The sequence below is a fragment of the Parambassis ranga genome, chromosome 8, assembly GCF_900634625.1.
Source record: "Parambassis ranga chromosome 8, fParRan2.1, whole genome shotgun sequence".
Classification (NCBI taxonomy): domain Eukaryota; kingdom Metazoa; phylum Chordata; class Actinopteri; family Ambassidae; genus Parambassis; species Parambassis ranga.
In genome coordinates this window covers 9,583,658-9,611,603 of record NC_041029.1, presented here as the reverse complement: position 1 = coordinate 9,611,603, position 27,946 = coordinate 9,583,658, and the positions used below count along the sequence as shown (strand labels likewise).

Here is a 27,946-nt window from a genome sequence, read left to right as displayed (position 1 = left end):
CTGAAATCCTGTTTGTCTCTCATTAAAAAGCTTGTAATCTACTCAGATACACATAATGGAAAAGGCAGTTTATTGCAACACAAAAATAAAATAACCCAATGTCTTAAACATGTGTAAAAACAACGTACTGCTATACTGGATCAAATCAAAGCAAAGAACATATGTGGTTTCTAGCATGTGGATTTTGATCGATCAAGCAGGAATGGTATGCACTTTCAGGGGTCGCAGACCCCAGTACATGCAGTCACACTCATAAAACACAACATCTCATTGCTATGATGCTGTAAGGGCAGCCTGTAAAAGCCGCCCCACCCTCTGACTCTATATGGATAATCTGAATCTCGTCACATCTGTCTTTTGCAAGTGGCCGCATCCACAGAACTGTAAGTGTTGTCTCGGTTACACATACAATAAAACTGTCCAACGGTGCACAAACACACAGATGATGCCATGGGAAGAATACTGTTACTCAAGTTAGAAGTTAAAATGAATGCATGGAAAATATCTGGGAGGTGTTTCCAGCAAAGGACTTTGGATGAAGGGATTCACAAAAAGTGGAGAGTAAGAGCGAGATAAGGCGAGTACAAAGGAACCAAAAGGGATGGATCCTTTCAGCTTCATGATGACTTACACAGTCAGGTACAAAAAAAACCCAACGTGGCGTCATGACCTTCCCGTTGTTATCTCATAGTGGTAGAAGGGTTTTGGTCGGGTGTTCAGACATGGTCAACGCAGCATCACCAGGCAGGCAGGCAGGCTGGGGGTTAAATCGTGGCTGTTGTTGGTCTGGAGCTCCTAGCTGGGAGAGAGTGCAGGGCTGGGTTCAGTGCTGATGTTGACCAAACACTCACTGGACTTGAGGCTTGCTAAGGACTTGGAGCTCGGTAAGGATGCCAGAGAGCCACACAGCCCCAGCATGGAGGGGGTGTTGTCTTTTCCTACCACAACAAAACACGGAGACATACAATATAACTCAACGTCTGTTCATGCATAGTTTGAGCTGCCCACACAAAACACCATAAACAGGCGTGAGCCTGCATTTGTATGAATATGTATGTACATGTGTATGGGTGGCTGCCTGTGAAAGGCTTTTTTGTAGAAGAGAGTACAAATATGTTCCTACAGAAGCAGAAATGTTGGTACATTGCTTCAAGATTTTATCAACTTGAAATGAACATATTGTGCACTTTTGAAATAATGACAAAATATGACAAATGACAAAAGGTAATAAATAGTTTTTTACCTGCTGAGTTCCAAGCAGCATCTCCATTGTGCCTCCCCTCAGACTTCTGGGAGTCAGAGTTCAGACTGACCTCAGCAGAAAGCTGCTCCAAACTGTGGAAACTCCTCCTGGATGGTCATGACAACAACATTAAAGATTAAAGATTTGCTACAAGAGATGTATGTCGTCTTCTTTTATATGTTAGAATATGTCAGAAATAAACAAATGAATGCATACAGAATGGGTCAGCATTCAGTGTACCTGCGGAAAAGCTTGACATCGCCTTGGTTGTTTGCGATGGTGGACCACTGGTTAACCAATGGGATGGAGAGATCTTTTGCCAGATGGGCAGAATCACAGGGCATGAGGGCAGAGCTGAGAAGAGAACACAATGTTTCACATGACAGCACAAGATACATGTGAAGATTTTCATGCACTCCATATTCATTTAGGAATTCATTGAGAAATAGGTATTACAGACTGTGTAGGTTTACTTACAGTTGTGCTTGTAACTCCAGCACAATGGCTTCTAGCTCCTTCTTCTCCTGTTGGCTCTGCACCGTCAGCTCCTCCACCTTTGCTCTAAGATGCTTGTTTTCTGTCTCCACGTTCTTAAGCTGCGACTCCCGCAGCCGCACCAGCTCCTCCAGATAACCCTACACAATATACACATGCAACATGATGGGATTCTTTGTGCAGTAGCAGACACAAACATAGGAACAGTAATGTAAGGGTGCTGCGTGTCACCTTCTGAGCGTAGACGATCTTAAACCTCTGCTCCATCTTGCGACATTTGTTGCTCCAGCTCTCCTCATCGGTCACCAGAGGGATGTAGGGATGCTCTGGGACGCTCTCCTCGCTGTTACTGCTGTCCACACTGTGGCGGTCCTCCTCATCACTAAGGTAGTCATAGCTACACAAAAGACAGGGGCGGGAGTGTGTTATTGTACCAACCATCCCCTGTGGACTGATGAGATCAGCAGGGTCAGTCTCACCTCTGAGTGAACTTCAGGTAGGGTGTGTAGTCAATCACAGCTGGGGATTTTCCATCAAGAGTCTCACCCTTCAAACAGAAACTGCACATACAAAAAAATTACATGTTTGTATATATTTTTATCTACCACTATTTTAAATACAAGGTGAAGCTTCACCTGAAATCTATGGCGCTCAGTCCAATCAGCATGCCAGTCAACACTGTGGCCTCCTCCCTCAGCATAATAGCTCCTTCATCGTAGAACCTCCTGCCAAGTAAAGAGGGGATTTCATCATTTATAAACATTAAGGTGTAAGTAGAATAAATGCTGCCAACATAAGCCAAACAGTCTTACCTGGTTGTTCTGGTGTCCCTCAGAGCAGTGGACACATATTCAGACAGACGCTTCTCCATCAGTGCCACTCGAATCCATGCCCGACCCTGTAGGACGACATCAAAAATGAGTGGGAACAGAAGACCGCCTCACACTTCACACGCTTATGCATATGAATATCCTTGCCTTGGCTCGTGATGTGCTGATGTTCTCAATGTTTTCAATGCTGGCGATGCAGTTGTTCTGCACCTTGCTGCATGCCAGCCGGATGTATTCCCAAAAACTGCGCTGTCCATCTGAGCTGAACCAGCTTCCTGAACCTGGTCCAAAAATGAAAACACAGCAATGAATCATTTCTGCTCTGACAGCAGCTCAATCTGTAATATGCAGCCACAGCAACAAAGCAGCTGGGTGCTAAATCATTCCCCTTTTATGGACATTTAAAGAGAATAGAATTTTGTTCAACATATTCTGTAACATCAATCAGTACATCTTACATTCATGCACAGATTTGTCCATCATTTCCTGTATGTTACCTGCAGCGTTACCTTTGAAGCGGTGGCTGAGGATGTGCTCTAAAATGGCAGCAAAGTTAATAAACTCCTCGGATGAGTCATCTATGGGCTCTGCTGTGTACTTTTCTAGTAGAGTCTTTACAGAGAATCTGAAACAACAGCACACAAAGAGAAACGAGAAAAATCACAATAACACAATGAAAAGAAAGATAAAAACAACACACCGTGAGAGGAAAATCCTCTCTTTACATTTGAACGCTGAGTTGGTTTTGCATAAAATGTAGCCATGTACTGTACGCCAGCAAACAAACGTAGTACTGTATTTGAACAACAGCTGAGAGGAGGGTTTTTCTTTTCTTTTTTTTGGGAACCACGCCATCCTATCACACTGAGGTCACCCCAATTGTCTTGTGTACTACACAATGTACCCCTTCAGTGCTTTGGCAGTGTTATCATGAAAACAATACAATTAACCCCCTGTCTTTTTCAGCCTTGTGCATGCTGTGCTTCCAGGTCCTTTTGGGTCTGTCTCTCTGAGGGACCGGCCAGCATCAAAGAATGATCAAATAATTCCCTCCCCCTTATCTATACATTGTGGTCTGATCTATTTAGGGCAGCCGCTGCAGCTTTGGCTTAGCTTTTGGCTTTCACATGCTCACCCTCCTGCTGCACCGCAGAGGGACCGCTATGCAGCGTGCATGTTAGGAGCTGGCATCCAGGCACAGGCTCGGGCTGACTGCCTCCGCTTCAATGGGAAACACTAGCATCACAGAGGGCAAGACTGCCCTGGCAGTGGGAAACACCTCCATAGCCAGGGGAAAGACTACCGTCTCCTTAGGCAAGTCCTCCATCTTCAGGGGAGTGACCACCACCTCCATGGGAGACTCCACCATTCAAAGGCAAAAGACGACCGTGGCTCTGGGAAGGGCCAGCTTCAGCCGGGGAACCACTACCACCTCCTTCCGCAAAGCCTTGACATCCAAGCGCAGGAACACCTAAATGGAAGGGACCCCTGAAGCCAAGACTAAGACACCCAAAGCACCCAAGCAGTCCAAAAAAGACTCTAACAATGAGTGGAAAACTACATTCTCGTCAAGCAGGACCTCCTTCACCAAAGGCAGGGCTTCTTTCCTGAGGACTAAGTACGTCATCTCCTGGGGTAAATCCTCAATCACCTGGAGCAGAACCACCGTAACTTTGGGCAACACCAGCATAGCAGTGGGCAAAACCTCTGTTACACGAGGGGAGACCACGAGCTCTCTCACCACTCTGACCTTCACTCATGGAACCAAGTCTGTGTCTGTGGTCAAAACCACCCTCATCAGGGGCAAAGAAACGCATAGCAACATCTACTGGAATTTTCACACTTGAATTGTGCACACACTTAAAACCATATGGATGTGTCTATGTGGTCAGTTTTAGAAGGTCAGTAGTCTTAGAAAAACAGAGCTGCTATGTTTGTGATCAATGTGTGTCAGAAATTACAGACTCATCTGTCACCTGTTTGCATTAGAGTGGGTTTACGTTTAAGGAAGTGCTAAGTGAGTTGCAAATCTAAAAGGTTTGTGATTTAAAAAAAGTGAGATTTCCTGAAGCCACACTGAGTGTGTTATGCAAATGAGAAAGTGATGAGCTGAGGGGTTTATGGTGCGATAACTTGGCTGGGAGGGGAAGTGTGAAGCAGATGGGTGTGATGTATGTGGAGACACAAGCGTGTGTGTTGTTCTGTATATTGTGTGTGTACACAGCTATCAATGTGTCTACAACACTGGTATAAATGTGGTGTAGTTTTGTGCACATTGAGGTGGTGTGCCTCCGTAACTATGCTGTCACAAATTCAACAGCAAACTCCATGGCTGTAAAGATTGACCGATGTAACAGTGCTTATAAAAGTAACATATCTAAAAAGTGCTTGCTTGTTTTGTATGCATCTTTTATGAGATATTCTAAGATCTCTTGACATTAAATGGGAGAACATAAATTGCTTTTATGACCAATTGCTAAACACCAACTGAAGGAACCACACCCATATTTCAAATGGAGGGACAACAAGATTGCAGGAGAAGTGCAATCAAAGCCTCATATACATATGGAGAAGATGAACACATTCAGCTGTCCTTTTATAAATACTGACACTGTACACTCTTTATACATATGGTGTATATGGCTGTACACAAAGGGAATGTCTTACAATCAGAGGCTATAGGGAACAATGGCTCAGAAGAAAGTGATGTCACCACAAACTGTCCTCTTTGCAACAATGTGTCCTTCAACCATCCAGTGTCGTCGTGGTGATGGGACAATCGCTCCACTGTCCCAGTCCCCCCAGATAGGCTGTGGCCACCTACGGCTGCCTCTGTCCATTCACAGGGACACATGGGTGGTATGTGGCCTTCCAAAGCCCACGTCGACCAGCTCAACGAACGCTTTATGCGACACGGGGGTCGCACTATCCACGCGTAGCATTCTGGTCTGCTCTGGATCATAGCTGATGTTACTATTACCCCCGCGGGCTGGCAGAGCAGGGTGTGCTGCATGAGTGTGCGATGCTTTGCGTTGAGTGAGTCCCGAACCCAGCTGTCGAATCTGGGTCAGGAAGACGAGCTTCTCCTCAATGGGCAACACCAGCTTCACAGAGGGGAAGACGGCCTTAACCCTGGGCAACACCACCATAAAGAGGGGGAAGACCAAGCTTGCAATGGGGAGCTCCTCCATCAGCCGGGGAAGGAGCATAACATCTCTGGGCTCCTCCACTATCACCAGTGGGAAGACCAAGATCTCCCTGGGGAGTGCCTCCTTCAGCAGAGGCAGCACCACCACCTCTGTTCGGAAAGCTTTCTTCCCAAAACGCAAGACGCTGTAGATGAGGGGGGACAGCATCGCAGGGTGGGGGGACTAGTACAAAATGTCACAGGAAAACAGCATCATCACAGAGAACATGTGGACGCCACTACAGCATCTGCTCAGCATCTATTCCAACTGAAAACTGGATTAAATTTACTTTTGGAGCTTTGACTTGTTGTTTGGTCATGCCGGACTTATCAAGGAAACAGGTTGGTGGCATTTCATGTCTGTTTGATGATGTTTTCTGCAGGTCAATATTTTAGAGTTGAATGCATAGTGAGGGTGTGAGGTTTGACTTCTGCAAGTGCATCCCCAAACACTGTGTGTTGTGGCACGAATTCAGTCACATGGCAGCTCTGAAAAAGTATCTGCTTCAGTCTGCTGACTGTGTTTTGAAGAACCAAAAACACATGTATTATTCTGTCTATCAGTGAAACATACAGTTGTAACTTTGCCTACGTTCCCTCTGTGCACACCTTCAGAAAAATGCATGAAATCATGCAATTCCTCATTATGTAGCATACCAACCCCATGGAAACCCACCCAGGCCGCCCAGTGGTATGGGAGCCACTGATTAATGGCTTCTCCATTTGCTAATGTGATTGCATTTTTCAAATCATAACAACCCTCTGTGACCTGATAAAGTGTTAGCGGCGTTATCTCAAAGGGAACGTTACAGCAGATGATTGTAAATTAGCTGAAGTCCTTTGATCTGAAGGGGAATCGCTGGCGTGCTTCAAATGCAAATGGCCCGGAATGGAATAGCAACATGCTCTTGGTACGATTTGACACTGAAAAACAACTGCAGAGCTTTCTGACAAGCTTCTTTTGTGCCCCCTCTCACTCAGCCTGGATCTCCGCCAAACCCACTCTCAGCTCGCTTTAAATGCCCCCTTGTTCTCCTTTCTCACCCCTCTACTGTACTTACACAACTGTGTTTGATCCAACGCGCCACACAGAATAACCAGACCCACAAAATTCACCACCAGAGACACCTAAACTTAACACAAAAAACTCCTTCTTTTGTTTCCTTGCCCCCTTGTAAATATTTCCCTGACTCCTTTCCCTTTCTTCTTATTCCTCTCTCTCTCTCTCTTTCTCTCTCTTCAGTCTTGGCATTACCAGCAGGATCAGATGACACAACTCCTCACTGGCGGCAGCACTGTGCAACATCAGCCAGTGCTGTGTGTTTATCATCCCAGGCTGTCGGGGGAGGCGTCCCATCGTTCACTGGATTGGCACAAAGAGAAAAAAAGAAAAACCTTGTGCTCTGATGGATATAAAATATAGATCTACATTGTAATTTGGGCCAAAAATAACAGAAAAAAAAAGAAATGTTAGGGTGTGTCCATCTTTCTCGCACCGATCCCCTCTGTGAACAGGAGTCCAGGCTAAGTGTTTCATGGTCAGCGGAGGTGTAGAGGGGTCAGGTTGTAACATGGACAGTATTGGAATGAGAAGCACTGAGAGTGTAAATCAGATGTTTGAGCATGACAGAGGGGTGAAAGGTGATATCATAAGGAAGTTGGGAAAGAAAGAAAGGCTATGAGCTGGTGAACGGTAAACAAAAACTTCTGCTGTAATTTCACATACTTGATTTCAGTAATCAGGAAATATGATGCAACTTTGCTCAGTTTAGAAAGAAAAAAAATATAAATAAACAAAGAGCAACGCACTCGCTGGTGCATGTCAAAGAGACATAAAGACATGTTCACAGTGCAGATCATTTTATTTTCTCCTTCGGAGCCACGCCCCAGCAGAGCTCAGACTTCAGCTGCATATCAAACCTCCCTTCTTTTCTCTCTCTTCCTCTTGTTTACAGGAAGCAGCTGAAGGGATAACACTTGTCAAGTCTCACTCATCTTATCTTATCTATTTTTTTCTTAGGTCCACCATCTCCTCAACAACACTACTGTCCCTCCAGACATCTGGAAGAGACTATAGCTGCACCTAAAGCTACAAAACAGCCAATTTAAACTTCACAGTGCAGAATGTGGCCTGTTAACTAATACAGGGAAATCTATTTGACTGCTGGTCCCTGAACATTTTGTCAAATTTAGCTCAGGTAAACAAAGTTAGCCTGGAGTTCCATGAAAAATCCCCGCTCACTGCAGAAAGCCTCATCCCCTGCCACATTGAGATAAAACCTGTTGCTAGTAGCAACAGTGCGGAGACAGAGCTAGAGCAGATCACGATGACACTGATGTCACTGCTTAGAAATATCACTTCTCTTTACAGCCATTCTAACAGAATTCCTTTGGATGATAAGAACAAAACAAAAACATGCCACCTTCCATCCATTCATATAAGATGACCTCTGAAGGATGATGCCAGTTTTTGGCTGTAAAACTTAAAAGGGTATTTTTTTTAATCACTGTCAGGCACTGTCAAGTGGTTTGTCTGTTTTTAGTATTATTAATTTTATCATGACTTTATTGTAGTGTCTGTCGACACAGGCCGTGTGCACATACTGTTCCCTGAGGTGGTGCGAATCTTGTGTACTGGTGTCCCACATCAACTATATAACTTTAAAACAGTGACTGTGACTGAACTACAGACAGAACTAAGGAAAAGTATGTGAACTTTTTCACCCCAGAAACAGCATCCTTTTCTGAAGTCAACCCAACTGTTGGGCAAAATGTTAATCTGTGTGTGTGCTGATTGTAGGTTAAACATGTATAATGTTAAAATGAGGGAAACGTGGTCAGACTTTATATACACACATGTATTGGGATAAGATTAAAGCTTGGCCTGGTGTACTAATGAAGCACTAACATCACTTGGTTACTGTAGCCAGGCAGCAGTTCAGCTGTGGAGGTAGCTGTGTCTCAGTAAGCACAAACTGAGCGCCTGGATCCTGCACCAAACATCACGCCCTGCCTGTTTTAATGCAAAGCCAGAGGCCCACTGCTGATTCAGGATCTCTCCCCCTATTAAGATCACACAACGACCTACCGGTACTTGAATCGGCTCTGACCCGAAAGGCATCCAGAACATTAAAAAGGTCAGAAACACCATGAAGGAGAAGATCGGGCAGCAACGCAGACACGTCTATAAGAGGAAGCTGCCCTTGAAGCGAAGCTAATCAATGACATGTTGTTCATTAGGAAATGGAAAGAAACTGTGTAGTAAGTGTTACTGATGGAAAGCTGTTTGAAATTTATTTCTGTCTCGTCATGTTTGTTTGTCATTAAAATGCCTAAATGATTAAATCAGTCTTAGCACAGTCAGGACAAGCTGAAAACAAGTGTTTCTGTGTCCCTGCTAATCTTTCTGTTACAAGTCTACTGTGAGAACTTTTGTTTCTTTGCAGGCATGGTCCGTGTGATGTTGTGTGTGTTTTGCCTCATTGTAAGTGTCACTAAAATGCAGACAGGAGCTTGGACAGAAAGGTACTGAAATAAAAATGCTTGACTGTGTGTCTATTCCATTTTGTTTTTATTTGGGAGGGAGGGGTTATTTAATTTAAGAGCATGCATGACATCACTTCTGAGAACAACTTTTACGACTTTAGTCAATTAGAAATTCAAGATGCAGAGTAATGTTATGATCATTTTTCGGGGAGCACTATAACTCAGTCAAGCTGCAATTTATGAATATCACATACCATAAATTAGAATAAGGTCACCATAACCTGGCACTAGAATGAATTCAGGATAGGAACAACTTTTATTTATATTTATGTGATTCTTCTTTCATGGTCCTTTCCTCATGCCCTAAATTGTCCTATCAACCGTGCTAATACAAAGGCCTGAATCAATCAGAATCAGATGTAATGTAACTACTTACCTGTACATGCAGCACTTTCCTCAAAATAACACTTGAGAGAGGATATCTGATTGTATGGATACCTTATCAGATTTATATGTTATACGGACTGCATGCCTCAGTCTATCACTGCACAGTGTAGACTGGATGGAGGAGGATGAAAGGCCACTGATGTGGGGGGGGGGGGGGGGGGGGAGTCCTTGTACTGCTTTCAATGCCCTTGTCCCAATCAGGCACCATTCATCTCACAGTGATTGACTAGGACATTTACTCCTGCCTGCAGGTGTGTTCCCCCTCAGCTTCAGTATTACTGACAATAAATATTTTTATTCTATAAATCTGCCACAATGAACAGAAATCAAGCACCACAACTTAATAAACAGACTTTCCAAGGAGAGAGCAAAAAAAATCACACCAAAGGTTGATGTTTTAGCTACAAGTGCATCCAGTAAATAAAGGTTTATATCAACTATTAAGAAAAATGCATGTACACATGCGGGTGTGATGGCAGGGGTATGTGAAGGTGAACCCGCACCTGCCTCCTCCTCTTCATACCATTTCTAGAAATGTGTCTTTTACTTTGCATCATTATCTATTTGGAGCCTTTCTTTCGTTGCATTAGCTCAGAAAGCAGCGTTTCAACAGACCTGTTAAATAAAAATAATCTGCAGTGGTCGGAATGGTGGAATTATGAAGTGACCAGCATGCAGGGACAGAGCCTCCACATAAACACGGCATGTCGGCGGTGTCGTGATGTGTACCTGCAAACAGTGATGAGGTTTTTTCGCTCCGCGCCGATGCTCCGAGCAGACGCCTTCTTCGATGCCAGACCCATAGCCATTGCTGTCTGAATGCAGCCCGACTCCATCCAGCGGCGGCCCCGGGGCCTCTTTGGGATCCGTGCCCAGGCCAGGACCTCTCCCTCCGCGGGCCTTGTGTCCTACAAACACCCGCTGTCCTCTGCGGGGAGCCACGGATGCTGCTGCTACTGGAGGAGGAGGAGGAGGAGAGAAGCAACAAGCGTCAAGTTAGACGCGGTTCAAGTAGACCTGACTTCCGGTAAGAATTTTCGAAATAAAACTATCATCGCCTTTTCATTATGTTGATGAATTTTATTTTTGTTGATATATGTGTTTGTACACATTTCCGGTTTTAGACAGCGCACGTCATAGCACACATTTAACACAGCTGAGACCCGAGCGGCAAAGCTGCGTTCAGGAACACAGACATCATACCATAAAACAGAAACACAACTCCAAAATATAAAAGAACTCAAGAAATGGTGGCCTACGCCCCATCAGAGTTAGTTTTGAACTTGTTCAATGCCATTATCGCTACACTGAACATTAAATAGTAATGTATGTGTTGTGTATAAATGTTTTTTTAGTGTTAGAGTGACAGGATTAGGAGCAGTGTTTGACCGCTGCTAACGCCGAGACACTAGAGGGCGCTGTGGCGAAGGCTGGTGGTATAATTTACATATTGTGGCAAGATGGCGGATTCTGAAAAGCCTAAAGGAGGTTCCTGCACGTTTCTGTTCAAAAAATCTACAAAGAAATGCGCCGTGCGAAAGAGACAAGCAAGTGACAGCGACAAAGGTAGTTATGTCTCGCTTAGCTATGGTTTTAGGTTTTTTTGTGAATAAATGTAATATGTATTTGTTGCCAAGACGTCAAACACGGACTAAATTGCAGATTTTTGTGTGTTCCCGTTTTAAAAATTAAAACAGCACCCCCCTGATAATATACAAATGTTTAAATAACGATAACAAAATGTAAGTAAAGTCTATAGATGTACAGTTTGTAAAAATACCTTACTGGTCAAATTAAAGTACGTTTGTGCTGCGTTTGAGATCGATCGCCATTGCTATCGTGTTTGATAAGCCTGTATTTTTCTTTATCAGGTACAGCCCAGTACTCAAAAATGTATATAATAAAGATTATGTTAGGTGTTATCCACACAAAGTCTTTGAAAACTGCAAAAAGTTAGCACATACAGTAAAATGTGAATTCCTGTTTCAGATGGAAACAGTGACGAGGACCAGAGCTCTGTGGTCAGAAGAGAAAGGAAAGAGGCAAAAGTCAACCCCATGATTCAGAAGGTAAAAGAGCGGCAACATAACGAATCATAATAAAAAATAAGTTCGAATGTGACTCATGACACTTGTTTCCTCTTTTCAGACAAAAAAAGTGGAGAAAGAAGCTGTGTCTTCCAGTGAAAGTGATGAGGACAAAGAAGCTAAAAAGGTCACAGTTGCCTACAAGTCCACACGATCAGCGGTGAGTTAAGACTGTACACAGCATTTATAAAGGACGTGCTTTACAATAATTGGATCTGAGAGTGTAAAAAATAAATTTAAATGCCAATCAGGGTACCAGGGAGTCCAGTGCTTTACCCCCAGCCTTTCCAGTGGAGCTTTTCATTGGCTAAAATGTGCCGTTTGTTGTGTTTGTGATTCTCTGTTGCTTTGGTGATCTGTCTGTCAAGTTGTGGTGAAGCCAAAGTATGAAAGCTTGTTAAAATGTTTTCCATCTTTCCAATCCTGTCAAAAAAAGAAACCAGAAGGACCTGAGGATATGGGTGCCACCGCTACATATCAGCTGGACACAGAGAAAGACAATGATGCCCAGGCCATTTTTGAGAGGAGTCAGAAAATTCAAGACGTAAGGGATAAGTTGATGTAACACATTCAAACCATTACTCAATTTATGACTCCTTACCTTATCTTGATTGTTTGAATTTACTCATTTTTCAATAGGAGCTGACTGGTAAAGAAGATGATAAAATCTACCGTGGCATCAACAATTACAAAAAATTTATTAAACCTAAAGATACGACTATGGGCAATGCCTCCTCTGGCATGGTCAGGTAAGGCACATTCTTTCATAAGACCCTTTTTCTGCATATGAACCTAAAATAATCTGTATAGATCTACTTAATCTTTTTTCTATAACAGAAAAGGACCAATCCGAGCCCCTGAACACCTGAGAGCCACCGTCAGGTGGGACTACCAGCCTGATATCTGCAAAGACTATAAGGAGACTGGTTTCTGTGGTTTTGGAGGTGGGTGTGAGACCAATCAGTTGACGAACAACTGACTAAAACCTCTCTCATTTAAACATCTTTAAACATTCTGTTTCATCATGTTTTTCTCTCCTGCCATCAGATAGCTGCAAGTTTCTTCATGACAGATCAGACTACAAACATGGCTGGCAGATTGAGAGAGAACTGGACGAGGGGAGATTCGGAGCTAATGGTGAGTTAGAAGGCTATAAAACCTTCCGTGTGCACCAATGCATTACACTACACAATAAGTATTTTCTTAACAACACTGTTTGGATGTAGATGATGAGAACTACGAGGTGAGCAGTGACGAAGAAGATATACCCTTTAAATGCTTCATCTGCCGGGAATCCTATAAGAATCCCATTGTCACAAAGTAAGTCTGTTCTGGGTATTCCTAATCATGCAGAGATGGGTTTATTATCAGTTGTTGACAGGTCTAATATCTCCCAGGTGCAAGCACTACTTTTGTGAGACCTGTGCCCTTCAGCATTACCGCAAATCCAAGCGCTGTTATGTGTGCAACACCCAAACCAATGGAGTCTTCAACCCTGCTAAAGGTATGCAGTGTCCAAGAACCAAGGGAATATGCCTCTAAACTAATGAGTCTTAATCCATATTAATCTTTTTTAAAAAAAAAATAACTTTTCAGAGTTGATGGCCAAGTTGGAGAAACATCAAGCCGCACAAGCTGCAGAAGACCAGCCCCCATCAGATGATGAGGATTAGTAACATCTGAACACCTATCAACCCCCCCCACCTCTGTGTTTGTCTCTGTACTTTTTGAATAAAATCTATTTTCCACAAATATTTATTGTCTCATTGTGTGATGCCATCAGACAAATAGAGTAAGTAAACTAACTTTATTGTTGTCAGGTTTGGTGTTTGCAACACAATTCTTTTTCTCACTGACAATATACAACCCAACTTCCAAAAAAGAAGGGATGCTGTGTAGAAAAGACATTTATTAGCAAACTATTAAACCATGTATTTAATTGAAAATAGTAAAGACAAACATACAGACTATTGTTTTTGGTCAGGCTTCATCTGATGACGCATGTTGATTGAAAAACACGTATATGTCATGTTGCTTTTGTGTCATGTGCACTAATGGCCTTCCATACCATCACAGCTCCTGGTGTTTGAACTCTCCTAATAACACACCAGATCCACTTAAACCTAGAAGATGTGGTGTCTATAATTCCTAGACACAGGGTTTCAAAAAAGCTGCATGAGTTGATTTTCATCACATGTCTGGTTTTTAAGTGCTGCCTGAGAATCTGAAGAGCACAGGCATTCAATTATGGTTTTTGGCCAACAAACCAAGCCTGAGTAGGTCCAGATCTGTGAACCAGTCCAGTCACAGGTCTATCAGGCTATCACATACCTGATTCCAATTAACACTGATAAGCTGTGAGACGTTTCACTTGATTTTTAGCGCTTCATGTTTTCTCATGACTAATTTCAATTAAATATAAGATCTTAATGATTTGCGCATTAACTGCAGCATCGCAACTTTTTTGGAAAAGGAGTTGTACATGCAGACAAAACAAGCACCAATAAAACATTCACTTTTGACATGAGTAACATCCAGAGTAAGTTCAAGAAAATACATACTTCTATGCTTTGAAGGTTAAACTAAGAGAAGTTCTTTATCTTTACCTCTGTGCAACAAAAAAGATGCCTGAAGCATGAGATGCAGTTTACACTGTAACACAGGCAGAGAGCTAAGACATGTGCGTACATGCTGTTAATTTCACCAAACCTCAGGACAGACCACCCATGTAGTGTTGAGGACTATCTGAGTCAGCTGCGAGAACTACTGCACACCCTTATGGTGGTCTCACTGAGCAGATGGGCCACACTAAGCAGCCGTGTTGACAAGAGGTAGAGAGTCCCCTTTGTATATTTAGGAGCATGTTTCCACTAATCGGGTTCAAGGTTTTGGCTACATTTACATCCATAAACCCCCATCTCACACCTTACCAGCAGCAAGAAGAACACAGGAGACTTGTGTTTTAGCTCCAGGGGACTTGTAATGTGTGAATACAATCTGTAAACAGATGTGTTTGTGTCGAAGAGAAAGAGGCCATCAGTGCAGTGCAAGAGTGCATATAAAACAAAAGATGTGAGACGTCAAAAAGAGGCAAGATGGCTGCTGGCTTTTAACCTGTCTGAGAACAGCAACTCCTTTTAGTCTGAGCTTTGTGTTATTTACAAGGGGACCATTACAAAAACAAATGTCCCGTCTGCTCAGAGAGTTTCTCATAAGAATCTTACAGGTGTCTCTCCACTGAGTCGTCCGCTGTCAGAAATCCCAGTCGTCCACCTCCAGGTGGCTGAGGCCAGACTCCAGGCTGGCAAGTCCAGAGGGAGAGTCCTGTGGCTGGGAGCTCTCATAGCTGGTGATGGGCAGCACAGGCTGCAACAGCTCCGGCAGCGCCTCTGATGGTCGTCGTTTGATCTGAAAACAAAAGCATTTGATGTAGATCATATTAAACTAAATTAATTCATTTTTTTAAATGATGGAGAAACATTCACGCAGTCATTTACACCTCTATCTGGTCTTTATAGAAGTCTTGCTCACCTGTTTGAAAAAGGGGTGACCAATAAGAGTGGTGGCAGATGGTCTAAAGTAAAACAGGAAAAAAGTGACATATTTAGCAACTTAATGCTTGATATCAAACACTGTTTCTGAAACAATATTTACATTAGATCTTGGCCAACCTCTTTTCTGGGTCTCGCTGTAAACACAGTTCAACAAAGCTGTGGAACTGCATGGAGAAGGTCCGGTTGTAGGGGTGTCCTCCTGATGAAGAGGAGGGCTCTCCGTTCGAGTGTCTGACCCCTCCTGCTCCAGGTCCTTCACAGATCCCAGAGTCAGCACCAGAGCGGGAAGGTTTCATGGACAGTTCCTCTGGGGGAATAGTGGTGGTATCCAGTAAACATGGCACTGTTCCATTTAGCTTCTCCAGCAGCATCTGGGTAAGATAACCAATGTTGATTTTAGATTTTTGCTCCAGTTGTGATTATTTATTGTGATTTATCCCCCAACATTAAATTTGACAGTTAAACCAGGACAACATGTGACACACAGGAGAGATGAGCGTGACGCCTGGCCTCACCTGTGTAGCTGGCATGTCTTTAAAGGGCACATGGCCATTAGCCAATTCACAGGCTGTGATGCCGAGGCTGTAGATGTCTGATCGAGAGTCATATCCCTGCAGATTCTGATAAACACAATTCAAATCAACTAATCTCTGCCTCATTCATGTCTCAAAATTAACAGAAATACTACAGAAAGGTATTTCTAATACTTCTGCTTAAGAATGGATGCAGTATCTGCACTGTGAAGGTATGCAGTACCTGTTGCAGTACTTCAGGGCTGAGCCAGGGCAGCACTTTAACGCTGTATTGAGGAAAGTCATGAACCACTTTGGCCCTTTGGCCATGACGGATCAAACTGAAGATGCTCCGCAGGCCTGACAGGCAGACCTGCCCATCCGCAGAGATCAAAACATGGCTGGCCTTCACACTCCTACACAAGCAAAACAATACATATCTGATGAAACAATGGCTCCCGTCTCTGTCCCGGTTTGTCAACAACTGGTAGGCAATCTTACCTGTGCACGTATCCCATGTGGTGGATGTATTCGAGAGCTTTGAGCATGCCAAGCAAAATATAAGCAATGGTCAGCTCACTCATACCATCTGTAAAATGTGAGCAGATCAGATCTCTGGCTGACCCTGCAATATCATCAAACACAAAGAATCAATCACACACTGACTTGTACTATTAACACTTCATCACATCACATAGAATAAGTCTAAATGTATTACTTACCATATGCCATAAAGGGTGTGATGACCCACAGCTCATTTTCAGCTATAAACACACTCTTGTAAGGTAAAATACTGTGGTGGTGAAACAACTTTGACACATGTAGTTCACCCTGAGAAGCAAAGGAGAAGTAATTACACCTTTATGATGACAATCGTTGAAGACAACAGTATACTAAATGTAAAACACCACAACGAAGATGATGAAGATGATGAGGACAACAGCATAGCTGCGTCATTCAGGCTGACGGGATCAAGTGAGGATGCAGACCTGCAGGTACGCAACCATGTCATTAGTACAAGACTCCAAGTCAATTCGCCGAATGGCTACATGCTCTCCAGTAGGTCTGTATCTAGCCAGGTTCACAGTCATCAAGTCATCCAAGCCTCGGCCTAAAACACACACAGGGTGTCTTTTAAAACATATGCACATGCGTGTACATACACAAAGTTCTTCATTTGATACTTAGGTCTATGTATACTGTACATTAAAATGAACACTGTGTCTTTGCTTTTACATACCAATCACAGTGAGCAGCTCGTATGAGCCGCTGTCCGGGAGGAAGCTGCCCATGGTGTCTCGACGTGGAAGGGAGGTCAGACTCTCCTGACTGTCCTCATGGCCCTGGAGGTGGCAGGGAAGAAATACAGCAAATGAGAATGCAAGTCCTGACATGGACAGTGCAAGATTGTAACAAATAAAGAGCTTATAAGTGACTACCAAAGGCTCTGTTTGTGGTAAAAGATCACCAAAGAAGACACTTAAGTGTGTTACCAGGGGAGTGTTAGCATGGCCCATAGCACTAGTGGTAAGTATCAAAACACAGTAGCACAACATAACTGACCACATTTCAAACAAATACAAGTATTTCACATATGGCCCCAGAAATTTGAGCTTTAGGTTCTCTTAGTGAACTATTGGTAAAATAATCAAAATAAAAGATGAGATTATAAGATAAGAATAATATTTGACCAATGAAAGACATCTTCCTTCCTCTGTTCTGTTACAAAATATCTTAGACATTTGCATCATGTTGAGAAAAGTACATTCTCTTGGCAGTGAGGACTCCTGAATTCCATCAATTTATCATTACTGAAATGATGGAAATGGACAGATTGCAGCAGCAAGCTGTGGAGGCAAATGAAAGCAAGATGTATGAATATCTGGACTGTTTCCATGGTGACACAATCTAGACACATATTCAAACTTAGAATAGAGCTTTCTTCAGCATAATGGTATTCTGCCAGCCAGAGATAATTTGTAGGAATTTCTATAATGATAAAAAACAACAAAAACATGTGGACACAGGATTTTAAGCCATATTGATTTGCCTTTGTGCAATTTAATAAAACCGCACATTAAAACTGGCCTGACAGCAAAGTCAAACATGCTTTGGCAGCCATTGCTTAAAAGAAAAGTCTGTAAATTTTATCCAATCACTAGACTCAACCACCATGATCAGACTGAGAAGGGTTGCCATGCATTTGCAAAAACTCAACACATGGAACGCCATCTATTTACAGACGGCACAGACAGTGGCCAACCACAATGCGCAATGTTGTATCAGTTCAACATTAACTCAACAACAGGCTGTCAACACAGACAGGAAGTGTCACAATAAAAAAAAAACCTTGTCATGATTTTATTGGGATTACAAAACGAAATTCAAGACAAGGTAACTGCCTACAACACAGCATGTTAATACACACCACAGACTCTGACAGAACTGTTTAAATAAGCTGTGTGACAGAATTACAATACTTGTTATATCTGAGGGAAAAAAGCTTCAGTATATACTCTGCACAACAGAAGCCCTGGTGAGTGAGGTGAAAAAGGCTTTCAGAGCTACAAGCATGTATAGCGCATGTCACAAAAAGGACACTCAGGCATACATAAATGTGCAAAGCCTTGGGGAAGATTGTGGATTCCGCTAGATATAAATCTGTGTGCGCACATACATAGACATGCATGCACGCACATACACAAAAGGCACATGGGGAATGGTGATGCTGTGACAGGAGTACCACACTTACTTTCCTGTGAGAGAGTCCCTGAGCTTGCTCTGGGGTAGAAAAACCACATCAATGACATGAGAACATAAACACAAACAAAACAGGAGAAGGATCTGTGTTTAGAGAAGGTTTGGAACCAGTAAGCGCAGTTTTTTTTGGATGTGAAGGTTCGCTGCATGCAGCAACATTTGGCAAGATAAACTTTGCTGGTTCCCAGGAATCAAAAACCAGCAGCTCTGTCCTTGAGGTGGCCACCCACAAAGTAACACACCCTTGTGAATGCAGGCAGACATCTACCTAAAATTAAACAATTTCTTCAAAAACAAATTAAACCTAGCAAAAGTCGGCAGGTTTTTCCAGAATTTATGAAAGACAACCAGAACAGAGGGCAGCCTAAACAGATATGATACACTGAAATAAATATGCAAAAATGAGCAATAACCTGCAAAAGTAATACAATGAAAATGACGCAAAGCTTGCAACCAAAGCATAATCCACTCAGAAATATAAGAATAATCCATAATATAAGAATAGCTGAATAAGCCCAAAACCAACAACTACAACAATATCAACAGTCCAATGTTCTGTCTCCCAATCCCCAATAGAGGAGATATTTTGAAAATAACTGATTATTATTGAGAAACATAGCACTTCAAAACATTGGCAGAGCCACAAACACATCCTCTTCCTTCAAAATGCCTGGAAATGGACTAAAGTATTAAAAAACAACTACTACATAAAATGCAAAGCACAGGGAATATACCTAAATCTCACCACACATGACAATAGTTTCTGTTAATTTGAAGTTTTTATTATGAATAATACTATTGTAGAGGCACTATAGGAAAAATTTACTCAATCAAGGGACCCTAATTACTATCCTTGTAATTATGATGTTGTCCATTCAGCTGTTTTTGGTAGAATGGGTTGTATCATTGTGATTTTACACATAAATGGGTATGTCATTTGTAATTTCCACTTATGTGAAAGGTTAAGAATAAATGTGGTTAATTTATATAAAGTCAAACACTGACACTGAAGTAAATATATTACCTGATAGTCAAAAACATCCCTTCAACACAAAATATGAAAAAATTCACAGGAAGACGTAATGAGCAAGTGACTTTGTGCCATCTCTTGAAAAATGTTTGCCACAAACAACAATGAAGCAATGAGACTGTAACACATGACTGATTATGAGGACAGAAACATTGTAAATGACGGATGACGTCTAGGAAGCACAGCAAAGCTCAGGGCAAAGCTTCCATATGAACTGATTAGGTAATTGTGTAGATTAAGGGCTTGATGTGTGATCAGTGGTTTAAAAAATGTGAAACCTCTTTGTTGTAGATTGTTTTGCCTTGAACCTCACCTCCAAACAACTCCAAATCCCGCAGGCTCTCCACACTCAATTTCTCAGATACCCAACGCTGACAGACACAGAGGGTTAATATCAGGCATGGAAAAAAAAGAGAGAGAATGCAAGCAGAATAAGGAAACAATCCAAAGAATACATTACACTTAGTACTTTTAAATAAAGATACAAGGGGTTAATAGTGAAAACCTAATTTGCAGCTGTAAAACGTTTCTGTATGTTGTGTGAAGGAGAAAGTCAAAGAATGTTCAGTGAAACAGTTCACACTTCATTAAACAGGGCTGGGTCAACAAGCAAAGTGGACTCAAGGCACTACAAGAACTTTAAAGACAACTATTAGTTAAAACATACAAAATTATATATTCCAAGGTCTAAAAGTACAGTTAAACATTACACTGAAATCCATCCCTGTAAGCCTTTGTCTAAAATTTAAGGAAACCTGATTTTAAACACTTACAAGAAAAGACATGGATCTTCTTGAGTGTCACATACGATGCTGAAACCTTGTACAGAGAATATCTGTGAAAAAGGTAAGAAAACAATTATGGATGCCTGATGGTCTCCTCCTGCTCACAGAAGTAACCCCAGACTGCAGTTCATTAAGCATATATTCATTAATAAACTTCAGACATCACTGTATTTGTGTGATATTCCATGCAATGGTTTGTTTTGGTAAGTTCCAAAAACCTTTACTTGTGTATGCCTTAAAGTTATTAGTTGCTCATTAACGTGATGAATACCTTTGTCCATGATGAGTTTAAAGCTGAAAGCAGTAAACATCCAGTATTGGTGTCGTGCAAACAGAGATTCTGACTTCATGCGACATCAACTGTAGCTTGATTTAAACCAAAATCAACCACTAATAGCAGTTTTGTTACCACTAGAGCTTAATTCTTATAAAAAGCTAACTAATGTTGCAATGATGATGAGGGCGCAGGCTAATAAAGTACCGTTAGCAAAAGCGGCTATATTGAATGATTTTTACAGCAAGAAAGAAAGCAGTATAATTTTGAGGCATTAACCGCTTACCTGCTCACTATTTAGAACACCATAACCTGGTTGGAGTAAATTAGAATTTTAGGATGACTTATTCAACAAGCCATCCTCTCCAGCAAGATGTTTTTGACAGCTCTCTAGTCGATGATTACTTGGTCGAGTACCGTGTGGCGCACTAATGACGACGAAAGAAGTTTTGCGCGCACAGATGACGTCACCGTCGCCTTGCTTACTGAAAATACAGGCGCTGTACTGGAATCAGAAACAGGTAAATATACACACCCTGTTATTCATTATTGCATATTATTGATGCATTTCGTCGATAAAAAGGACAATATTCTGCACGGGGATAGTCCACCAAAACCTCAAGCACAACATTCATGCTTAAGTGTCGACCGAGCCCCCCTCCCACTTTGATCTCGGCCTCAGTGCGGCCTTGAGCTAACGCTAACATTTTCTGTCGGTGCATCTTGTCAAGATAATTGTTACTTTAAAATGATTATGATGCAAAACAACTAGGAGAACAATATCGAGAAAGAAATCCTGATACCTCACCGCTTTCTCCCGTCGTGTTTTGCTAATTGCTACGTAGCTTTATGCTACCGCGCACATACGTCGTTGTTTTACACTAACAAAATATATATATATATATATATATATATATATACAGTCTGTGTTCGATATGTCTAACGAATGGATCGCTCTATGGCTAATATGTATGTATTGGTGGACAATAATAGTACTTTAATACGAACGGGTGATTGTGATTGTGAATATTTGTTCATGTTCAAACTAGACATAGACATTATAGTCATACATACATTATATGTCAGCAGCTAATGCTGGTCACAAAACAGCGAACCTTATTGTGGTAAAGCAGGGCCCATTCAATGTTTCAAATGAAATGAATACCAGGAAAGAGAATGGTAATCAGTGATAGCCATCTACTGTGTGGTAATGTGACTAATAATAATTGATTGCTATGCGTTTTACTGACAAGCGTCCTCATCCACAACCGTTGGTCAAAAAAATGATCATTCGTCACCTAAACTGCAGGTCAAAGAAATGCCTCTGTGTTTCAGAGAACCACTGAGTCGTTGTTTCAATTGTGAGTGAATTCCGGAAATAGACTTTCCTTTTTGTTTTCACAGCACAATAATGAACTGGAACAAAGGTGGTTCAGGCATTAAACGAGGGTTTGGCTTCGGAGGATTTTCCCTTGCAGGGAAAAAAGAAGAGCCTCATCTTCCTCAGAATTCTCACACATCATTTGTACCGCCAGGATCAAGTAGTGGCTATGGAAAGAACCAGCAGCTCCCATCCTTTTACAAAATAGGGACAAAAAGAGCAAATTTTGACGAGGAAAATGCGTAAGTGTCACTCTCAGAGCACATACACAAATAGTCTTAAGACTCACATTGACTCTTGTGAGGAGCATACAGTTTAAATTTTTACTAATGAAACAATGTCAAACTTTGTTTCAACAAGGTATTTTGAAGACGATGAAGAGGAGTCCAGCAGTAATGTGGATCTGCCATACATCCCAGCAGAGAACTCACCAACACGGCAGCAGATGCAGTCCGGTGGTGGCTCGGACAGTGAAGATGACCCATTGGATGCCTTTATGGCAGAGGTTGAGGTGAGAGGAACTAAGTGGCAGAGATTATAACACCTTCTAAACATGTTGTATTGTAAAGAAATATCATTGTTGTTTTGTTCCAGAACCAAGCAGCTAAAGACATGAGGAAAATAGAGGAAAAGGAAAAGGAGAAAAAGTCAGCCAAGTAAGACTCTGAATTTGCTTGTTGTTTTTCCTCTTAGGTGGTTAAAATATGCTTTTGATTTTTTTTACCTGGAAAAAGGATTGCCCACACTTTAATACAAAACAGTTGTGGGAGGCCTCTTATTTCAGATTTTACTACAGGTCATTTAAACTTGTCTGAAAATGTATTTTACAAGTTGCCTAAATTGGCAAATGATATGTAGCTTTAGACAACAGTTTCCTCAGTGAATGGCACAAAAATACCCAGCAGTGACTTTGTTGGTTAAATGGATACTGTCAGGTGAGCATTATGACCTTAGTCATAGGGGGATGTGGGCTGTCTTTGGTGAACGAACAAGCCGCAGGGAAGTTTTTTTTCTCCGCTTGTCATTTCAGGGGTATTCGTGATGACATTGAAGAAGAAGATGAACAAGTGAGTGAGCCCTCCAACGTTTTTAATCCATATATTGCTGATCAGAGGTCAGAGAGGTCTTCCCTCTCTTATCCTCAAAAGACCCCCTGCCTTCTACTCTACCTGCTTGTGCAGTTTGCATTTAGGATGATTACATTTTGCTGTTAATTCCTTTTTTTTAAGTGTGTTAACGTACAAACAGTAATTTATTACTATGTTATAAAGCTGAATGTCTCTTAAGCCGTCGTGTACTGGTGCGCACAAAACTGGAGTAAGCATCAGACTGGCTTAGTTGTTCACATGAAATGTTGTGCTGTCTGCAGGAAGCCTACTTCCGCTACATGGCAGAGAATCCCACAGCTGGGCTGACACAAGAGGAAGAGGAGGAAAACATTGACTATGACAGTGATGGGAATCCAGTTGCCTCTGCCACCAAGAAAATCATCATGCCCCTTCCTCCAATTGATCATTCAGAGGTGCAGTTGATAATATGGATTAAGAAGAGTGTTGTTGCATCCACACATTAAGACTATATATTTTGTTTACAATAACATTTTTTTTTACACAGATTGATTATCCACCCTTTGAGAAAAACTTTTACAATGAGCATGAGGAACTCGGCAACCTAAATGGAACTCAAGTGTTAGAACTAAGGCACAAGCTAAACTTGCGAGTAAGTGCGTTATTTATTTCACTATTGATCTGGATATTTTGTTTCTGCTTTAACGCCTTATCAATATGCCATCTACATGTTCTGTGAAATAAGGATCTTTTAGATCTTTAGAATTTGAACCCTTCATGGGTACACTGACTGTTGTGCTCTCTATGATTGCTCCTTGTGGTTTTTTTTTTAGGTATCTGGTGCTGCACCTCCAAAACCGTGTACCAGCTTTGCTCATTTTGGCTTTGATGAGCAGCTAATGCACCAAATTCGAAAGTCTGAGTACACTCAGCCCACACCCATTCAGTGCCAAGTAAGTTAATCTTAAGATTGCCACGTATTTTAAAGTAACATTAAGAAAAATTTAATGAGGAATCCTTTTTTAATCTGTGTTTTAGGGTGTCCCCATTGCTCTGTCTGGACGTGACATGATAGGTATCGCAAAAACTGGCAGTGGCAAAACTGCAGCTTTCATCTGGCCAATAATGGTTCATATTATGGACCAGAAGGAGCTGGAGGACGGAGAGGGACCCATTGCAGTTATTGTCTGCCCCACCAGAGAGCTTTGTCAGCAGGTATAAAATGGAGGAGTCTGTTTTGTCAAGAAAAGAGACCCTTTTTACACTACTAACACATTAATAATGTGATATGCTTTCTGTAATGATCATTTGTCAATGTTTTTTAGATCCATGCAGAATGTAAGCGCTTTGGAAAAGCCTACTCATTGCGATCAGTAGCTGTTTATGGAGGAGGCAGCATGTGGGAGCAGGCTAAGGCTCTGCAGGAAGGTGCAGAAATTGTAGTGTGTACTCCGGTAGGAAACTTTTTTCAGTATTATTCTGATTTTCAAGTATCACTACTCTTCACAGTGTTGCAAAGATATGACATTTACTACCACTGTGTGTTCTTACAGGGTCGTCTTATTGACCATGTTAAAAAGAAGGCCACGTCCCTGCAGAGAGTGACGTACCTGGTCTTTGATGAGGCAGATCGCATGTTTGATATGGGCTTTGGTGGGTCAGCGTTACTTTCAAGATTTTTTAAACCTACTTTTTGCATTAGTTTGTTTATACTGTGTTTGCATTGTGTTTTTTCTGTTTGTAGAATATCAGGTTAGATCCATTGCTAGCCATGTTCGCCCAGACAGACAAAGTAAGTGTATTTTTCTTATATGCAATGTTTTCTAGGACTACAGAGCCTTGTTATATTACTTATTACAATTTTTTTACAGCTCTTCTGTTCAGTGCTACGTTTCGAAAGAAGATTGAAAGGTTGGCCAGAGACATTTTGGTAGATCCTATTCGTGTTGTACAGGGAGACATTGGAGAGGTAAATTGCATAACATTATAAAAACACAGTTTAAGTTTTTTTCACATTTTTCCATTTTTCTATTTAAATAAAATAAAGTAAAATACATTCAAACATTAAATTGTGTTTATTTTCATCCTGTCTTAAAAGGCCAATGAGGATGTCACTCAGATGGTGGAGCTGCTGCTCAGTGGGTCAGATAAATGGAACTGGCTTACGCGACGGCTGGTAGAGTTTACCTCGTCTGGCTCAGTCCTCATTTTTGTCACCAAGAAGGCAAACTGTGAGGAACTGGCTACTAACCTGACGCAGGAGGGCTACAGTCTAGGCCTCCTGCATGGAGACATGGACCAAAGTGAGAGAAATAAGGTCATCAGTGACTTTAAAAGGAAGAACTTGCCTGTTCTGGTGGCCACAGATGTAGCAGGTGGGTAAAAGAAGTGATTAGGAAGGTGGGGGAAAATGTTCTACTTACTGTTTATTTCCCCTCTTGTTGCCTTCTGTTGAGTGTTAAAAGTCTCAGCTGTATATTGAGCAATAGCATGCTCCCTGTTTTCCCTTCAGCCCGTGGCCTGGACATCCCATCCATTCGCACAGTGGTGAACTATGACGTGGCAAGAGATATTGACACACACACTCACAGGATCGGTCGAACGGGTCGTGCTGGAGAGAAAGGTGTAGCTTACACCCTGCTCACGAACAAAGATACCACATTCGCTGGAGACCTGGTGAGGAATCTGGAGGGAGCTAATCAGTCTGTTTCCAAAGAACTAATGGATTTAGCCATGCAGGTAAGATAAACAAGTGAAAGGATCAGATAATAATGTTTTTGAATACTTTTCATTTTTTGAATGGATGCTTTCTAATTTTATTTACACTCATTTTCTTAGAATCCTTGGTTCAGAAAATCACGATTCAAGGGTGGGAAAGGAAAGAAGCTGAACATTGGTGGAGGTGGTCTCGGTTACAGGGAGAGGCCAGGCCTAGGTGCTGACAGTTCTGTAAGTTAACCAATATTAAATATTCATAAATCATTAATAATTGTATTATTTTCTGCAGGAGAATGATGTAAAACTGTTCAATTTAACATATATTTTACATATATTGTGAAATGTGTTTATAACTCTGTGATGACTTTGCAGGAACGTAGCAGCAGCAGCAGCAGCTTGTTGTCTTCCGCTAGTAGCTTTGAAGGGTACAGCAAACCAGCTACTGGGGCTATGGGGGATCGCATGTCGGCAATGAAACAAGCTTTCCAGGTACCTTATTTATAAATTTCTATAACTCATAGATGATCCTTTTTGTATAATTCATGATTTCATACCTTTAACTACATACATATAATACTCATGGTGGTTAACTGTTACAAGGATGCAAAAAAAATGTTATATTGTAGTAAAGAAATCAGAACATTTACAGCAATTGAAATGAAGTAACTTTTTAAAGGCAAAAATGTCAATATCTGGCTGAAGTAATTGTCTTATCACCAACATTTTTCAAAGTCCTTCTTTTGCTTTACAGGCAGCTAATCACTTATGCTTAATGTCTCATTTTCTTCAAGGCTCAGTATAAAAGCCACTTTGTGGCTGCATCCAGTGGCCCTCCAAAGCTCAGCACTAAGTCTAATAGCTCCTCGGGTTGGACCAGTGCCGGTAGCCTGAGCTCTGTGCCAACAGAGTCACCCAACGGCTCAGAGCGAACCCACAGTGCCACCTTGTCCATGTCTGGTTTCACCAGCGCCGGCACCCTGAGCTCAGTGCCCACCAGTCAAACCAGTTATCCTCCACCTGCACCCCCCTCACAGAGAGACAGCTCACGGGACAGACACGGGGACGACCGTGGGCGCCATGGTGACAGTCACCATCGCCACAGTGACCGAAGTGATCGTCACAGTGGAGAGGATCGCTATGGAGACCGCGATCGTCATGGAGACAGAGATCGCGACCGATATGGGGATCGTGATCGCCACAGCAGTAGCCGCCACAGCGACAGCCGTAATGGCGATGGAAGCAAAAGGGACAGAGAGGATCGGAGGAGTGATAGGGAGAGTGGAGGAGATGATAGCTTTGCTGTCCCTGAACCACCTAAACGTAGAAAGAGCAGATGGGATAACTAAAATAAGTAGGTTATATGTGCAACTAAGGCTTGTCTACTTAGGCAGGTAGCAGAGCATATCAGAGGATGACACAAGCACAGAACTGTAGGGGAAATAAACAAATGGGAAGTGCATTCACACTCCTCTCAGGTTGGTTAGGACCTTGTGATTTGGTCAGAGCTTAACAGTTTGACATGCAGCTCAGAGACATCCCTGTACATATACCATCAAGACTGTTGTTGCTGTAAGTCAGTAAGATCAAGCAATACAGCTGTAATTAATCCTGCTGTCAGTAAACAAATCAAGTAAGGATGTGTTTCTTTCTCATTGAGCTCATCAAATGCTTTTGTGCTTGCATTTTTCTTTCCTCAATGGGTCTTTGCCAAGTGTATTGGTATGTTTCCATTTTGTTAATCCACCAAAACTAACTTAGAGCAGTTTGATTTTTAAAAGCAGTGTGATGATTCACACACAAATAAATGTCCACAACAACTGTGTATAGTTGTTTTTGTCTTGTATTCAAGTTTTAGTGCCTTTCTTTGGCATTTAGTATGTCTATGTTCTGAAATGTTTTCCAAGAAGAAGCTTTCGTTTGAGAGGAATTTCACGTGTTCCTTCACACATGGAAAGAAAGCCGTTTTGATTAAAAAAATAATCCTTTGCCATTTACATTTGTATGTTTTCTGTGAGCAAATCTTGTGTGAAGTTTAGTTGCAGCTGTATATTGTAATGTTGATAAATAAATCTAAAAATAGTGTGGAGAGG

At 41.9% G+C, this 27,946-nt stretch overlaps 4 protein-coding genes and 1 long non-coding RNA gene across 10 annotated transcripts; 3 read left to right on the top strand and 2 right to left on the bottom strand.

Moving 5' to 3' along the window:
• Positions 1-398: 398 nt before the first annotated feature.
• On the bottom strand, positions 399-10,620 carry rundc3aa (RUN domain containing 3Aa). Of its 2 annotated transcripts, none has more exons than XM_028412640.1 (11): positions 10,418-10,620; positions 3,066-3,193; positions 2,716-2,849; positions 2,551-2,636; positions 2,374-2,463; positions 2,218-2,298; positions 1,970-2,135; positions 1,721-1,878; positions 1,484-1,597; positions 1,244-1,350; positions 399-938 (listed from the first exon to the last, which is right to left on the bottom strand). In XM_028412640.1, the coding sequence occupies exons 1-11, from the start codon at positions 10,522-10,524 to the stop codon at positions 796-798; spliced, it is 1,314 nt and encodes a 437-aa protein (XP_028268441.1). In that variant the 5' UTR covers positions 10,525-10,620; the 3' UTR covers positions 399-795. The 2 variants fall into 2 exon arrangements, with proteins under 2 accessions (XP_028268441.1, XP_028268442.1); XM_028412641.1 differs by having other exon boundaries at positions 3,078-3,193.
• Positions 5,937-9,138, top strand: LOC114440288 (uncharacterized). The gene is made up of 2 exons (XR_003671121.1): positions 5,937-6,097; positions 6,999-9,138. It is a non-coding gene; the product is annotated as an uncharacterized LOC114440288 (long non-coding RNA).
• Positions 10,621-11,111: 491 nt separating the features above from the next.
• Positions 11,112-13,527, top strand: rnf113a (ring finger protein 113A). The gene is made up of 10 exons (XM_028411435.1): positions 11,112-11,254; positions 11,678-11,757; positions 11,837-11,935; positions 12,212-12,319; positions 12,415-12,524; positions 12,613-12,719; positions 12,823-12,912; positions 13,002-13,095; positions 13,173-13,279; positions 13,372-13,527. The coding sequence occupies exons 1-10, from the start codon at positions 11,149-11,151 to the stop codon at positions 13,446-13,448; spliced, it is 978 nt and encodes a 325-aa protein (XP_028267236.1). The 5' UTR covers positions 11,112-11,148; the 3' UTR covers positions 13,449-13,527.
• Positions 13,528-13,568: 41 nt separating this feature from the next.
• Positions 13,569-21,110, bottom strand: strada (STE20 related adaptor alpha). Of its 4 annotated transcripts, none has more exons than XM_028411430.1 (13): positions 20,977-21,110; positions 20,405-20,466; positions 19,945-20,002; positions 18,594-18,622; positions 17,082-17,184; positions 16,831-16,952; positions 16,564-16,672; positions 16,343-16,466; positions 16,086-16,257; positions 15,845-15,949; positions 15,447-15,700; positions 15,307-15,349; positions 13,569-15,183 (listed from the first exon to the last, which is right to left on the bottom strand). In XM_028411430.1, exons 2-13 carry the CDS (start codon positions 20,414-20,416, stop codon positions 15,028-15,030), a joined length of 1,287 nt encoding a protein of 428 aa, XP_028267231.1. In that variant the 5' UTR covers positions 20,417-20,466; positions 20,977-21,110; the 3' UTR covers positions 13,569-15,027. The 4 variants fall into 4 exon arrangements, with proteins under 4 accessions (XP_028267231.1, XP_028267232.1, XP_028267235.1 ...); XM_028411431.1 differs by having other exon boundaries at positions 13,569-15,195; positions 15,315-15,349; XM_028411434.1 differs by lacking the exon at positions 18,594-18,622 and having other exon boundaries at positions 20,977-20,997.
• ddx42 (DEAD (Asp-Glu-Ala-Asp) box helicase 42) lies at positions 21,108-27,850 on the top strand. 2 transcript variants are annotated; one of them, XM_028411428.1, is made up of 18 exons: positions 21,108-21,211; positions 22,095-22,313; positions 22,432-22,582; positions 22,666-22,727; positions 23,102-23,138; positions 23,441-23,593; positions 23,686-23,790; positions 23,972-24,091; positions 24,177-24,353; positions 24,464-24,592; positions 24,692-24,791; positions 24,883-24,930; positions 25,010-25,107; positions 25,237-25,513; positions 25,651-25,877; positions 25,977-26,087; positions 26,229-26,345; positions 26,648-27,850. In XM_028411428.1, exons 2-18 carry the CDS (start codon positions 22,102-22,104, stop codon positions 27,200-27,202), a joined length of 2,679 nt encoding a protein of 892 aa, XP_028267229.1. In that variant the 5' UTR covers positions 21,108-21,211; positions 22,095-22,101; the 3' UTR covers positions 27,203-27,850. The 2 variants fall into 2 exon arrangements, with proteins under 2 accessions (XP_028267229.1, XP_028267230.1); XM_028411429.1 differs by lacking the exons at positions 21,108-21,211; positions 22,095-22,313; positions 23,102-23,138 and having other exon boundaries at positions 22,532-22,582.
• Positions 27,851-27,946: the final 96 nt, after the last annotated feature.

Excerpts from the sequence above, each read along its gene's own strand:
- rundc3aa (XM_028412640.1), bottom strand. The coding sequence starts at position 10,524 with ATGGAGTCGGGCTGCATTCAGACAGCAATGGCTATGGGTCTGGCATCG. Across the intron at positions 2,299-2,373 it reads CTGAGCGCCATAGATTTCAG|TTTCTGTTTGAAGGGTGAGA; the intron begins GTGAAGCTTCAC and ends TTGTATGTGCAG. Across the intron at positions 2,136-2,217 it reads TACCTGAAGTTCACTCAGAG|CTATGACTACCTTAGTGATG; the intron begins GTGAGACTGACC and ends TCTTTTGTGTAG.
- rnf113a (XM_028411435.1), top strand. The coding sequence starts at position 11,149 with ATGGCGGATTCTGAAAAGCCTAAAGGAGGTTCCTGCACGTTTCTGTTC. Across the intron at positions 12,525-12,612 it reads GCCTCCTCTGGCATGGTCAG|AAAAGGACCAATCCGAGCCC; the intron begins GTAAGGCACATT and ends TTTCTATAACAG. Across the intron at positions 12,913-13,001 it reads GGGGAGATTCGGAGCTAATG|ATGATGAGAACTACGAGGTG; the intron begins GTGAGTTAGAAG and ends GTTTGGATGTAG.
- strada (XM_028411430.1), bottom strand. Across the intron at positions 18,623-19,944 it reads GGATTTGGAGTTGTTTGGAG|AGCAAGCTCAGGGACTCTCT; the intron begins GTGAGGTTCAAG and ends TTTCTACCCCAG. Across the intron at positions 17,185-18,593 it reads AGGGACTCTCTCACAGGAAA|GGCCATGAGGACAGTCAGGA; the intron begins GTAAGTGTGGTA and ends TGCCACCTCCAG.
- ddx42 (XM_028411428.1), top strand. The coding sequence starts at position 22,102 with ATGAACTGGAACAAAGGTGGTTCAGGCATTAAACGAGGGTTTGGCTTC. Across the intron at positions 24,092-24,176 it reads CCACACCCATTCAGTGCCAA|GGTGTCCCCATTGCTCTGTC; the intron begins GTAAGTTAATCT and ends TCTGTGTTTTAG. Across the intron at positions 25,878-25,976 it reads TAATGGATTTAGCCATGCAG|AATCCTTGGTTCAGAAAATC; the intron begins GTAAGATAAACA and ends TCATTTTCTTAG.